At 29.1% G+C, this 15934-nt stretch overlaps 1 protein-coding gene across 1 annotated transcript; it reads right to left on the bottom strand.

Moving 5' to 3' along the window:
- Positions 1 to 2081: 2081 nt before the first annotated feature.
- Positions 2082 to 9634, bottom strand: LOC120080852 (cucumisin-like). The gene is made up of 11 exons (XM_039035504.2): positions 9435 to 9634; positions 9258 to 9346; positions 9009 to 9103; positions 8296 to 8542; positions 6769 to 7282; positions 6566 to 6663; positions 5379 to 5603; positions 4730 to 4841; positions 3897 to 4110; positions 2804 to 2944; positions 2082 to 2681 (listed from the first exon to the last, which is right to left on the bottom strand). Exons 1-11 carry the CDS (start codon positions 9525 to 9527, stop codon positions 2284 to 2286), a joined length of 2226 nt encoding a protein of 741 aa, XP_038891432.1. The 5' UTR covers positions 9528 to 9634; the 3' UTR covers positions 2082 to 2283.
- Between the last annotated feature and the right edge of the window lie 6300 nt (positions 9635 to 15934).

Here is a 15934-nt window from a genome sequence, read left to right on the forward strand (position 1 = left end):
GCACTCCATCCTTATTTTTTTTTAACTCATTCTCTTTCAAAACATGAGATGAATCGACTTAAAGAGAGAGAGATTAAATAGGAATGAAAGAGACCAAAGATATAGATAAACAAGAGAGAGAATGAAATTTGGATTAAAAAATTAACAACCCGGAAGGAAGACAATATACAAACATGTTTTATTGATAGTGTTTATTCAATAGAAGGAATTCATACATACATCTTGAGGTAAAATATGTCTTTTTGACCAACAAACTAAATTTAAATAAATTAAGCTGTAAAACCAATAAAAATACTCTATTGGACCCTACAATTTAAGAAAATACTTGAATTATATATATATATATATATATATATATATATATATATATATATTATATATTTATATATATATATATATCTTCCACTTAAAGCCTTCAGTATTCTCGGAGTGAGAATCCAAAGGGTGGACTTTAATGGAATTGGTAGAGGGAAGGAGGAAAAGTGATCGTGTAGAACGAACAAGCAATTCAAAGATAGTAGAAGACTATCGTATAATTGGGTGCTTGTCGTATAGGTCGGGGTACACGATCGTGTAAGTTTAGCTAAGTGATCGTTTAGTTCCACTCGGCGTGCTAAACGATCGTGTAGTAAACGTAAGCGATCGTTTAGTACGTGGGTATGCGATCGTTTAGGAAGACGGCGCTATCGTATAGGCTCTCAACGCTAAGCGATTGTATGCTTTCACACCGTGAGCGATTTTTCTAATGCGTGTCTTGCAAAATGAAAACAATTTTCATTTTATTCTTCAGTTACAAGAACTGAATTCGAGCTTCCCACTATCGCACGAATCCAGAGAAAAACTCGACCAATTATCACATAACCGCACAATTAATTAATTAATTAATATAATCATATTATATTCTTAACCTATAGTTTGATATCATATATCTACTATATTGTTTTCTCCTCTACTTGATATAAATCATATTTATATCCAATTTCCTCCAAAATAATGTATCTCATACATTTAGTCAATCATATCATATATAATTAACGAGTTCAATTATACATATATAAATGAACTCCCTATTGTCAATTTGAACATCTCAAACTAACCCAAAAATTGATTCTCAACTTTATTCAAGCTACCAAGGGGACCTTATGAACCTATGGCTCGAAACTCCAACGGTACGTGAATAGCTGACTAAACTCTTTAGCCACGAGATCCACCATCCATTAACTGCCAGACATTCCACTAAAGACCGACAACTAAACTCTTCTTACCACAGATATATTTCTGTGCTCATCGGATATAACCAATCATGAGTACGATAACCCTTCACAGATGCTCGTAAGTACAGCTAGGCCAATTTACTATTTTGCCCCTGTAGTTACATCTCACTCCTTAAGTACCACTGATCCCTCTAATGAGCAATAAAACATAGTCCAACTATGTGTGAACACCTTTTGGGTCAAGAGAAGGTGTGTGGCGTCACATCATTGAAGCCCTGGAATCAGCCCTTAAGGGAGCTATCTATCTACTTGCCCCTGCTTCGGGGTAGGAGTGAATTCCATCTTGTGTAGCTAAGTTCCCAGCTCCCAAATTAGAAGAATCTCTAAAGTGGTAGGTTTGAGTCGGCGGCCTGGCCACTCACACCCATGCAAATCAAAGAACCGCCTTCAATGGCAGGAGTTCTCAACTCACTCGGGATTGAGGTCATATTACCTATGATCATCCTAGTGAAGTGAAGTCTCTGTCAGAACGGTGTTATATAACGAAATGTTAATACTTCGTGGTCAGGTCTTATACAAACTATTTGTATAGGATGTTCCCGCTCGCATGTCCCCTACACGAATGATCAGGATCAGACCATCTGTGACAAATCACAACACTTGTGACCATTCCACAAAGTAGGCCGCATCGGTAGAATGGTTTTTGCGATATGTGCTTCTTTTTTTTTTTAATCCATTCTCTTTCAAAACACGAGATGAATTGACTTGAAGAGAGAGATTAAATAGGAATGGAAGAGACCATCGACAAGCATATAGATAAACAAGAGAGAGAATGAAATTTAAATTAAAAAAATAACAACTTGGAAGGAAGACAATATACAAACATGTTTTATTGATAGTGTTTATTCAATTGTAGGAAATCATACACACATCTTGAGGTGAAATATGTCTTTTTGACCAACAAACCAAATTTAAATAAATTAAGCTGTAAAACCAACAAAACTACTCTTTTTGACCCTACAATTTAAGAAAATACTTGAATTACATATATATATATATGGAAATTTAATTAGGAAGAATGAATATTAGAATCAAATATTGTAATAGGACTCCTCACTTTGTGTTTCCCATCTTCCCACACCAAAGAAGCTGATTCAATATTTTTACTAATTCTTCCTTTAATTGTAAGCACAAAAGTTTGCTCCTCTCCCAAATTCTTGAATGAAAGAACAGATGGATTTACTGTGATCTCAAGATTCTTCCAAGGATTAATTATGGTAGCTTTATATGTTGCATATTTTGATCCAACATTGGTGACAATCCTCTTGTAAACTTGGTTGATTGATTTTGAGATATTTGTGGAAAGAGCAAAGGAAGGATAGTTAAGGTCGAACACCGTGTCGGAATTGTTCGAAGAACAAGTATCATTGTCTTCTGAGACTCGTTGGAGCAACTCGGTGTTATAACCTGTCGAAAAATAAGTTATAGGAGTGTAAGAAAAGAATGAAAGAAATTAGTTTGAACAAGTTCATGCCAACAATAAAACATATCCTTTTATTAAGCTCATGTTACAAAAAAAATATGCATACCTTGACCACATAGAAATTTTACGTAGTCAATCTCGGAAGCATTGTAAACTAAACCAGGTTGCACTGCGCCTAGTGGATTTATGTGACCAGCACCATATCCAAACTCTTTATCTGGATTACGTTTAAGACTCATTGAAAATGCTGCATGCATATAGATTTATATTGATTAATTTATCAAACAATAACTCATATTATTAAGCCCCTAAGGACAAAGGAGAAACAAAATCCTTCGAAACCAATAGAAGAAAATAAGTAGAAAAATTTTCCAACCGGTATGGCTTATAGCTTCCAAATTTCGCAAACTCATCAATTGAATTCAACAACAACATTATATAAGCGAGGAATAAAGGTAAAAGTGTCATTTTTAAAATAACTCTGATGCTTGATTAATTTTAAAAATAAATACTAAAATTTTGTTTGATAATCATTTGATCTTTTAGTTTTTTGTCATTTTTAAAAAGAGTTAAACTCGTAAAATACTATTTGTATCCATAAATTCATTTGGTTATTTTGTTATGTAACATCTACTCATGTTTTCAATACCCACTTAAGAAAGATACGAATAGACAATACATGTATAATTATTATTTTAAATATTTATATTATATATTTCAAAAAACAACTGAACTTATAATGTGGATTTTACATTTATTAGTTCTCTTTATTTTGTGTAAATACAATTTACCTAGTTTCAAACTCAAAATCTATATTTTTCAAAATTTGCACTATAAATTTTAGACCACAAAATCTGAACACAATTTTAAAAAAAAACATATATTTGTTCAAAAAATATCATTTTTATTTGAACTCTTTAGATAAAAAAAAAGAAAAATAATAATAATTGAAATAAACATTGAAAGCGTTTTCAAAATAGTAGTTATTAAGCATCTCATTCCATTTCAAAACGACTCATATTTAAAATTAAACACCGAAAAAGGTTAAATTCAAACACGACCTCGGATCAAATAGTATAAAACAGAATTGAAATTGCTACGAAATTGAAGTGTGTAAAGTTTTCAAAATTTAATTTAAAGTTGAAGGCTTTTAAGTGTTAATTTAGCATGAAAATTAATTAATTTGGATAATTAATTACCTGTAGTGATAAGAGCAGATTTAAGTGCAGCAGGAGACCAAGTAGGATGAAATGATTTAACATAAGCAGCTGCTGCAGTGACATGTGGACAAGCCATAGAGGTTCCTGAAAGGATATTATAAGCAACTCTTTTACTATCCTCTTCAGCTCCTGAGGGTGAAGCTATTGAAGGCCATGCTGCAAGAATTTCTACTCCTGGACCTGTCAAATCTGGCTGTACAAGTTCAAAACAAACTAATTATATAGAGAACTGCTCCAAAAAAAAAAAATGAAAATTTCGATGAGAATATAGATTTTGATAGACATTTTTTGAAAAAATTATGAAATTCAAAAATTCAAAAAATAAATTTTAATTGGTAAATAAAGATTTTACGATTTTCAAACAAGTTAATATGTCTATTATTTATATTATATTTATATTAATGGTATTTTGATGATTAATTTTTGTATTTCGTGGGTTTTTCTGCGATGTAATGAAATTATCGATTCACTCCTAATATTATTGTTAAACATGTAAAGATATTAGAGAAAATGGACAGCATGACCACTATGACACGTCAACCAAATGTTAAAAGGCTACGAAAACCAAAAGTATCAATGAGAGGAAATATATAGAAAGTTGTGTCGGAAGTATTGATTGTTGAAATTTCTTGTCCATCTAGTGTTTATTGTCCTTTTTCCGCTGATTTACTCAATCCTTTCTGAATACAAATGGAAATATCGACATTTCGTCGGAATAAAAATAATTTACCACATGACAGATTTTTAGTGAGTTTCGATGTGCAATTCATAACTAAGTTTTTTTTTTTTTTTTTTTTTACATTAAATATTACCTTGAGAATGTTGGGGGTTATTGGGTTTGGACCTCTGGATGAAAAAGATGCAACAAAAGGAGCTCTTTTACGTTTCCTTTCTGTGCTCTTCATTATAGTTGCTGTTGGAAGGCTGTAAATCATCATAATTCACCAATTAATCCCTTTTTGAATATAGCATGAGTAAGAGTTTTTTTAAGAAATATTTAATCATGTGGTTTATGATTTTTTTTACAATTTATCACAAACTATAGAAAAATTCAATTTTAAAAAAAAAAATGTGATTTGGAGAATATTGAGATCCGTCGTTGAAAAAATTAATAGATCTCACTATATTTATAATATACAAGAGTTATTCTTCTTTCCCAAAGAGGCACCATCTTGAAAGAGCACGTTATTGATGTAGTTTTCTCATAATCAGATAATTATTAGATGAAATTTCATGTTAATAGGGTAATACTTACTAGTTGGGCTCTAACCATCTTTTACGTCACGAACGAAAAAAAAAGCATCGTGAAATATTTTGGTGTGATTGGACTATAAAGGCAAAAGAAATGGGTGTAGCCTAGCTAGTAGGTTAATTAGTATTTTTCATGTAATAATCAATGCAAGTGAGTGATTAATTAGTGTAAAATAGAATTAAATTAAGGTAAAATATTTGATTAAATACCTGTTGGTTGAGTTGATATAAGAGAGAATGAGAGCACCAGGTTTTGGGGCAAGATGAGAAGCAGGAATTGGAAAAGAGTTGGTATCATCTTGTGGAGAATCGTCTTGCATTATAATGCCCGCCGCTCCTTTTATAGCCACAACTCCTCCTGGAACAGCTAATGAATCGCATACTACAATTTTACCTTTTACCAACTCCAACTCCACTGTGTTCTCAAAGCACATCCTGTTCATTTTATAAATTTCTACTTAATTTTTTCCATCAAAAGTTTTAGGATCCGGTGGAAGTAATTTTGAAACCACGATGATTAAGTAGAGTCTAGACTATACTTAATCATATATTCTTCTTTTTTTAAAAAAAAAAGTGTTGCGTGTTACGTTCCTATTGAGTACTTGTTGGTCGTTTAAAATTTAAGTGTAGATTAAATAAACATTGAATCGATTATGAATTATTAAGGACGTGTTAGAGAGTGATTTTAACCAATTCGAAATTGATTTTGAAATGGTTAAGATCACTTTTATTAGATTTTAAATAATTATTTAAAATCTAATTTAAAGAACAATTATTTAATTAATTTTGTACCATGAAAGAGATGGTTGAAAGTAATTTTGAACTAACAAAAGTGATTTTATTAACAATTTCAAAATTGTTCTCAAATATGTTCTTAGGGTGAACAAACACCTGGTAAAAGTGGTTTTGAAGTTGTTAAAATCACCTTAGTTATGTTTTAAATTATTTACAAACATATACCCTAAATCATTCAAAATTGATTTCGAATCTATTTTAGACACACATAAAAAAAATGATTTACTATTATATTTTAAAATCACTCTCAATTAAACTTAGCCTTTATTAAACTTACCTCTATAAATTTTTTAAACAAAAATTCACATGGTCTGTTTTTCAAATCATAATAATAATTATTATTATTCAACTTTAAACTTAAAAAATATGGGGATGTTCAAAAATTTAAAAATAAAGAAAATTATTTATACAAAACAGTCAAATTTAATTTTTTTAAAGGTTGATAAAAGTCTATCAATATCTATAATTAATAATTGATCGTATGTGATAGATGCTAATAGAAGTCTATCAGTTTTTTCTTTGGTATTTTTGTAAAAAAATTGACATTTTTCTATAAATTTATTAAAAAAAATAAAAACTAAATTTTAAATTTTAAAAATTACCTTGATACGGAACTGTCGAACGGAGCCTTAGGAATATCTCCAGCATAAACCAATGGAATTTGTTTTCCTTTTAAATCAAATGTATTGATGCTGACTCCCTTCATGTACCAAAATAAAATTATATAATTAGTTTCATAAATTTAATTTTTTTGGGGAGGAAATTAATAAATCGATAAGAGCTTAAATTAAATTAATTTTCTTACATTAAATTCTCTTCCATCTCCGAGCTCAACTTTAGTTTCGAATTTCCGATCAGTGGTGCTAGCCGCTACCGACAACGACCACGGCGAGAAGTTAACAATGCTTGTGAAATCTGGGCCGTTATTTCCAACAGCTAATGACGTAAGAATTCCCTTCTTCATTGCATGGAAAGATCCAATAGCTATGGAGTCGTTGAAGTAATCTCTGATCCCTGATCCCCCAAGAGAGCCGGAGATGATATCGACACCGTCCGCAATGGCGTCGTCGAATGCAGCAAGAATGTCGGCATCTGTGCAGCCATCGGACCAGCATACTTTGTATGAGGCAATGCGTGCTGATGGGACCCCGCCTCTTGCTGTGCCAAGGCCGAGTCCCAACATGCTGGCTTGTCGAACCACCCCTCCGGCCACAATCGATGCTGTGTGTGTCCCGTGGCCATCCGAATCTCTTGGACCTTTGATGTCGCCTTCTGGGTGTTTACCATCACTACGATATGCTCGACCTCCAATGATTTTACTGTAAAGAACACATAAAATCACATTAGATTTCAAAAAGTCAACCAAAAAAACTAAAGTTGATGGTAACATGACTTTTTTTAATCAATACTCAACATTTTTCTACCTATAAAGCGTGAAAATCTACGAATAAGTGAATGTCAATATTAATTGAAAATTAAATATAGTTAAAATATTAATCAGATAAAAAACTTAAGATGATAAATTTTGATATCATGTTAAAACTTCAATCAATTGATTACGATAAATTTAGAATTTGTTTTCTTTCTCTCAAAATTTATACTATAACTTTTAATTTCAATTTTTTAAAAGAAAAAACTTAGGTGGAGTGAACTACATCTAACAAAAAATTGACATGTGTCAATCTTTTTTAATTTTACTTAAAATTAAAAAGATATTTTTTTTCGTGGATAGAAAAAGGAAACATGATACATAGGTGCAACATTGCTCTTTTTTTTTAATAAACGCTCAAATACTTAGTCAAATTCAAAAAACAAAAAAAAATATATTAAAGGAAAATTATTTTAAATGACAAAAAAGTAAAAAATATTTACAAATAATAGCAAAATATTGCAGCCTATTCACGATAGACCGTGATAGACTGCTATCTGTCTCTATCGTGATACAGATAGTAGTCTATCATGGTCTATTATAGATAGACAGTGAAATTTTGTTATATTTATAAATATTTTGGTTCATTTTCCTATATTTGAAAACAACCATTTTTTAAAACTATATTTTATAATATTCAATTTTCGCTTGATTTTTTAAAACATACTATATAGAATAAATAACAAAACAAATAAACTTAGTATGTATAAGTTCATTTTTCAAAAATTAAAAATTAAATACTCATCAAACAAGGGCTTAGCATTTTGACCATTAAAAAAAAATATTCTTTTAACACTTATAAAGTCAATTTAAACCGACATTAAATACAATAGTTAAGAAGTTTTGTGTCATAATTTTTATTTAAAAAAAATGGTAAGAAGTTTAGTAGATATTTTGTATTACTTGTTGCAAGAGAAATTGGCGGAGACTTCACAGCTGCCCTTCCACTTGGGCGGCGGCGGACCGTATCCTGTGTGGTCAAAACTAGGAGATTCCGGCCAAATTCCGCTGTCGAGTACTCCCACTATCACATTGCTTTCCACCGCCGGAACTCTCTTCACTTGCTCGGAGAAACCCATGAAGTCCCAAGATCTTGTTGTGTGGAGTTGTTTTTTCCCATTTGGGAAAACTGATATTACCCCTTCCATTTCTACCATCAAACGGCCCATTTAAATTGACTTAAACGGAGAAAATATTTTTAAAAAATTCATTTTTATTTAAACACTTTTAATAAAAACGGATTAAAATGTATTTCAAATTTTAAGATTTGTTTTCAAATATAAGAAAATGAATCAAAATATTTATAAATATAGCAAAATTTTACCGTTTATTTATGACGGATCATGATAGACAACTATATTTGTCTTTTTTGTGTCATGATAGATACAAATAGTAGTCTAGACAAATTGTGATATTTTGTTATTATTTCTAAATATTTTCAATAATTTTATCATTTAAATCATTTTTTAAACTTTAATTACATAAGAATAAAATTAAATATGAAATTTTCAATTTTGCTCTTAAACTTGTCTGTGGGTATCGATTTATACTTTAAATCTTCAATTTCAAGTATAGCAATTTTAACCATTAAAAAAAGTAAAATTTTGTTAATGTACCTGAAACTTTCTTTGCTTCAGGTTCAGTCAACTTTGCAACAAATCCATTGAAGCTTCTCGTGTAGCTATGGAGTAAAGAATGTGGAGCAAAAGTACTGAAAAGAAAATAAATGAAAAATAAACCTTTTCTTCATCAAGAAGTTTCCTCTTTGTGAGTTTTCTATGCATTTAGATGATAATATATATTTAAGAGTCTAATATAACAATAATGATAATGAAGAAAATGGGATGGATTTATTAATAATTTACCTGCCAATGGTTTCTTTTAGCAATCTTATATGGTGAGATGAAGTTGAAACTTTCCCTTTTGGATGACTTCCCATATACACAATATATGTCTGGAAAAATTTTTAAAAAATAAAATAAAAACTTGAGCAAGGGGAAAGAATAAATAAAATTAATAATGATTTTTGGAGAGAGAATTACCTTTTGAGAGTCATTATCTGATGAATTTGAGCTGAAAAATAGCAGAAATAAGCAGAAACTGAGAAACAAAGGCCTTGACATTAGAGAAGGCATTTGAATAAATATAATCCTTTGAGAGAAAGGGAAAGGTTTTGAATTTGAGCTATTTATAGAGATAATATGATTTGGGTATGTGTGCAAAATATTTATTTAAAAAAAAAAAATCCACTTGCTCAATTGTATTTTGAAAATATTATTAAAAAAAAAAAGTTCTTGGATGTTGTGTTGACTTTTAGTCAAAATAGGCTCCCATGTCCCGAACTTGTCGGCAAAAACGTGTAATTAATCAAGTAAATTAGAGTATCCAATATATAATATATTCTCCAAACATTGTTCTTTTTCTAAATCTATCACATTCAAACGACCATAATTTGGTGTCCAATCATTTTGTGTGTCAACTTTTTCTTTTTCTTTTTTGAAGTACTTTACTTTTAAGTGTTTAAAATACATAAAAAGTACTTTTAGAGATAGAGATAAGATTTATATAATAATTAAAATTCAATGATTTTCAAAAGAGAGATGTGAAGTCCTAGTGAGATGGCGAAGGAAAAAATTGTAGAATAAAACTATATCCAACCAGGAAAAGTAGAAGATAGAGAAAAGAGTAGTTTTTGATAAATGTGATCATCGGTTAGGTTTTATCGATTTTGAGGTTAATCAAGAATCAAACAAAATCCATCGATTTTATAAAAAAGAGATCAAACCAATGTCCAATAAAAAATAAAACCATTAAATTGGTTTTATTTGAATCGGTTTATTATCAGTTTAGTTCTCGAGTTTTGACATTTTCTTTTTTCTTTCGATTTTTATTTTTATTACCACGATTTGTTTTGAATTTGTTCTTTTTGCTAGTTTAAAATTAAATTTTGGTCTATTTCTTTTTTCATATATTAAAATTTGATATTTTTTTGTTCTTTTTTCTTGACACTTTTATAAATAAAAAAGTATACACGATCCATGATAATTGATCTTTTTTCTAAATAACATATATGCATGCACCATAATAATTAAAATATTGAAAGATAGTTTACTTATAAGGGTATATATATACCATTTGATCGGTTTGGTTTTTCTAATAAAAAAAAACTATTCGAACTAATACTTTTTTATTTTCTCTAAATACAAATCAAGATGTTCAATTTTATACTAAAAAACCAAATCAAACCATTGGATCAATTTGGATTGGTTTGGTTTTTTTTTGTTTTTCTTGCACTCCTAGTTTATGTAGAAATATAATGTTGGTCGCGTAATTAAGGAACGCTAATCATGCCATTCAAATATGGGATTGACCGTAACTAGAAACCAAAGGGCCCACATCTCATTCCCACCTCGAGTAGGGTTAGCAAAAAATTTCACAAATATACTTTTCGATCGGATCGGAGAATTTTCAATTTGATCGGTGACACGGTCAAACTGGAGATACAAAATGGGTTCTCAACTGGGGTTGGGGCAGGAATGGAGAGGGTATTCATACCGTCCTCGACTCTGACCTTTCCAGAATATACTTTTTATTATTTTTTAAATATATAACATAATTAACATCTTTTGATATTTTTTAACATATATATATAACGGTAGCTACCGTTTCTATTATTTTATTTTTTCTTTAATTTCATTTTATAATATAATTAACTTTTAGTTTTATATTAAATTTAGTAAAAAAAAAAAATCTAACTTTTTAATCATTAATTTAAATAAATTAAACCTAATTTGTTATCTAAAATGTCTACAATTTCCATATAAATATCAAATTTTAATTAATTTTAAATAAAAAATAATTAAAAACAAAAATATAAACGTAGAATGGGGCGGGGACAGGGATGGAGGGTGCATCCCTAGCCCTCTCCCGCCCCGTTGCCAACCCTAATTTCGAGGCCATTTATTTTGTTTTATAATGTAGATAATTGAAATTTTTATATGCATAAAATTATAAATGTCTGAAATTACAAATGTTAGAAAATTCTGATAATTATGTTTGTTTTGTAAGATTATTATTATAAGTGTCTAAGAAGAAAAAATGTCTTAGACGAAGAATCTAATATAATTTGAACTTTTTTTTTTAATACAAATTGGAGGTGGGATAAAGAGTTGAGTTCATATATCTGGAATATCTGGTGCAGTTTTTTGAATTCTAAATAATATGCATTTACGATGATTATTTTTGTTTTGAAATATTTTTATTCAATAATTTTACTCATCTTTGTGTTGAATAAAATATAGATTGTATGAGTTGTTTTCCTTTTAATTTTTAAAGTTTTTCTTTCTTTCTTTCTTTTTTGACAATGAACAACAATTAATCCATTACATTTCTGATAGGTATATAGTTAAATAAAATGGGAAACCAAAGAAAAATGGAAACTTTTGATTCCTAATTTTTCTCCATAAATTTCATCATCTCATCTTCTTATTTTTTTTCATGTTTTTGCTCTGTCATGATTTTTTTAATTAAATCCCCTCATTATCTTAACAACCAATAGAATGCCACCACATTTCTTCAAAAAAAAAAATCATTTCAATTTCTCTAAATTTGGAGGATTATCATAGAACAAATCTTCATTTTTCACCATTTCTTGCCCAAAAATGTTCCGGTAAAAAAAAATCTCCGTCTTATAGTTTTTTCTCGTTATGTGTTACATATTTTTCAACTACGTACATACTTTTTCAAATATTATTAACACTAACTAGATATGTGAATTCAATTAAATAAAAATATATTTTACAAATTTCTGCATATAAATACTGCACTTAATGTAGATAAAATACTATTATTTATATAATCAACATTCCTACAACATACTTTAACAGTCATCAGTTTTATAATAGTAGAAAGTGGCCATCGAAGTTGATTATCGAAGATAATTTTCACTGGGGTTTGTAATTGGAGATGGCCGTTGGAGCCAAAAGTTGGTCACATGAAGGTGGTATTGAGTTAGTCGCGGGAGTTTTAGCGTTGAAAGTAGTTGTCGAAGTTGGTTATCAAAGTTTGTTGTTGGAGGTGGTTGTCAGATCCCAAAATTGGTAATCAAAGTTGGTTGTGTAGAGGTGGTTTTTGGAGTTGGGTCACTGTAGTTGTCATCAGAGGTGGTTGTCGGATGCAAGAATTGGTCGTTGGAGTTGGTTCTTGGAGCCCATAGTTGGTTCTCGAAATGTGGTAGCGATAATCGCCAACCGTGGCTGATGGGTGGAGCAATTGAAAACATTAGAAGAAGAGAGAGTTGGGGTAAATTGGTAAAATATGCCAACTCAACTCTACCAACATTTAAAGTTGGTGAATCAAACACTGAGTTGGTATATCATACTAACTCAATCTCAACTCATGTTGGTGAGCCAAATATGCTGAGTATTTTTTAATTTCGAAAATGGGTTTAATAAAAACATAAAAATTTAAGTTGTAAACTTGTAATTTAACAAAATTCTTAATACGATTGTCACTTAATAAAAACATACAAGTTTAAGTGTAAACTTGTAGTCTAACCAAATTCTTAATAGGGCTGTTATATAACTTTTAAAAGATAATTTCTAAGCTTGTAATTTAACAAAATTCTTGATAAGGCTGTGCTACAGTGTCAAAGTACTCATGGCTCCTTTTGACTTGGTCCAATCCGAAGGCGCCGCCTTCTTTAAGAACGCGGGATTCACGCATCTGCAAACTGCAAAATAAGACAATATACATGACAATTATAAAAAATGCTCACTAACTTTACAATCGGTATAAAAAAATGTTCATCAAATTTTAAAAATACTACTTTAAAAAACTGTTCAAAAAAATATTATTATCATTATTTTTTTATGGAAATATTAAAATTTTGTTCAAAAAAGGTTCCTGAATTTTTAGAAGTTTAAAAAATACCTCTACGCGCAAGTATTTGTATAAAAATGGTTTGTGTGAAAAATAACTTTAAAAATTAAAACAAAAAATTTTTAAAAAATGCTCCTACCATTAATACGTAAATCAATTTGTTTGAAGTTCTCAGTTTGAAAAGAACTAATCTTAAAACAAATTATAAAGATATCATTATTTTTTTATATAGATGCGCTCATATTTCTCTTAATTTTCCACTTCTTAGCTTGCACCCCTTTTCTCAACAACCAAAATTTGAAGTTAAAACATAAAATCCCACAAAATTTTACAAAACTTCAAAATCAAAATCTCCTTTTAAGATATACCTAAACGACAAATAGTCAAATAAAAAAGTATTTGACTATTAACACACAGTTATTATCATACAATTTTGTTAAAATATGCGAGTGTTAAAATAATTTGGTGCTTTATTTATTATCTTTCTTCTAATTATAGTTCATATACCTTAATTAAAGTGTGCAATTTTATTTATTTTAGACAAACAAGTGTCAAATAGTTAAAATATGCAAGTGTTGTACACGATAAACGATCGATAGAGAACTTTTTCACTTGCCTCTTCGTATTCTTTTCTTACATTGGAAAGGGTCAGCCTGTCTAATTTATACACTATTCCCTATTTTAGGGATCCAAAGAATAAAAAAATATATATAACGAATAACTAATGAAATGAGGACACATGCAGAAAGAATATGTGTTTGTTATCACCCAATTCTAACATAAATATGGAGCACTAAGGGAATAATCCTTCATGACTCATCTCAGTGACATGACATTTTTTCGCTGATGAGTTTTCTTAACTCTTTTTTATAGCTGATGTGGCAGATTCTCTAACAATAATTTCAGGTATGAAAATTGTATTATTATTCATCCAATTTCAGTGTTAAAATTAAACAAAAGTCTAAAGATAGGAGCAAATTGATATCTCAATCTATATTTTAATTTCTTCACGATGGCTGCAGATTATTATAATAATAATAATAATAAAAAAAAAAATCCTGCACGTGGAGAATATATGAGATAAACTCCATCTAGAAAAAGAAAAATGTACACATGCTTTTTTTTTCTTACTTTTATTATTATTATAAATTATAATATGTCAATTAATTAATTGGGTGATTTGCTTTTGTTTATGTAATATGCTACGAGCCTACAAGATTTATTTATTTATTTTTAATCTTAATTTCTGAAATCAGATTATTATATCAATGTATCAAAAAAATCTAAATCAAAGTCTTGAAAAGTATATATAAAAAGACTATTTTTTGTTTTGAAATTTCTCTAAAAGTTCAAATGTTTCCCAAACAAAAAAATGAAAAACATTGAAGAAATTTGTGAGTAAAGTCCATTTAATAATGATGTTATTTTTCTCTAAATTATATACTATGACTTTTACATTTATTGAGAAAAAAAACATTTGACACCTTAGTCCATTTATTTGATTATTTATTTTTTTTCCCTAAAATACGTTCTTAAAAAATATACATATTAATTTTCAGATTTTAGTTTGATTTTTTTAAAATATTAGTGGAAAGTGGATAAAAGAAAAGGTGAAAATAGTATTTATAAAACCAGTTTTACAAAAAATCAAATAGTTATGAAATGTAATATAGATCATTGTTAAAGAGAGTCTAATCAATTTTCAAATCGAAAAATTGTCACCAATCAACTTTGTTATTACATTAGCCTGAATAAATTTTCATACTATCTCTATCGATTGTGTGCTATGTCAACACGCTTTTAGAAATAAGATGGAATCTACTGATTAGGGGTGTTCGGGTTAATCGAGTCATTTGTTTAAAATTTTGTTCACAACCTAAATATGTAAAAAAAACTTATTTAATTATTTTCATATATTGAATTAAGATTAACAACTCAATTTCAATTTAAATAGTGAATTTTTTTTCTAAAGTGCAAAGAAATTACTTTTAAGAGTTGTTGAAGAATAAATTATTAAATAAAATTAAAATCAATAGATATATAAATAATTGTGTTATAAGTAATAAAAAAATATATTTTAAAAGTAATAATAAATTCGGGTTGGTTTGGATTATATTAGGTGAACCCTTGAACCAACTCAACCCATAAAATTTTCATTTGAACCCAACCCAACCCAAATGAGTTGATAACCCAACCCAAATCGCGTGGATTGGGTTGAATTCATCGATTTTTTCGGATCATCGAATTTTTTGAACACCCCTACTAATATAGTATCTCTCTAAATATTTATGAAGACAAACTTAATAGGAAAAAAGAATGCCCTTATGATTCCTATTTCATATTCCACTCTACACGTTGTCCGTTTATTTACTCTACCAAAGCCCAAAATCCTTCTCAAATTAATGAGGTACCAATAAAATTAACAGGTAATAAGATATTAACTATTTTATAAAATTTGTGCGTTCTCTTTATATTTTTCAATATGAGAACTTCTACTAAATTCATCTTGTTTGAACTTTGTGGATTTTAAAATTCAATTGAATAGTATTAGTACTTGAATTTCATATGCATTTGTTGTTATCGCAATCCTCTTGTGAACTTACCTTCGTTTCACTTTTTCTAATTTGATCTTGTTTTGCGAACTGATTTGAATAAGAGATTC

This window comes from Benincasa hispida, chromosome 7, assembly GCF_027475165.1.
Source record: "Benincasa hispida cultivar pf3 chromosome 7, pf3_genome.v1.1, whole genome shotgun sequence".
Classification (NCBI taxonomy): Eukaryota; Viridiplantae; Streptophyta; class Magnoliopsida; order Cucurbitales; family Cucurbitaceae; genus Benincasa; species Benincasa hispida.

Bases quoted from the DNA above. Each gene is read 5' to 3' on its own strand.
- LOC120080852 (XM_039035504.2), bottom strand. From the start codon at position 9,527: ATGCCTTCTCTAATGTCAAGGCCTTTGTTTCTCAGTTTCTGCTTATTT. The intron at 2,945-3,896 runs GTAATTAATTAT...ATATGCATGCAG, and splicing joins ATCTGCTCTTATCACTACAG to CATTTTCAATGAGTCTTAAA. The intron at 2,682-2,803 runs GTATGCATATTT...ATTTTTCGACAG, and splicing joins AAAATTTCTATGTGGTCAAG to GTTATAACACCGAGTTGCTC.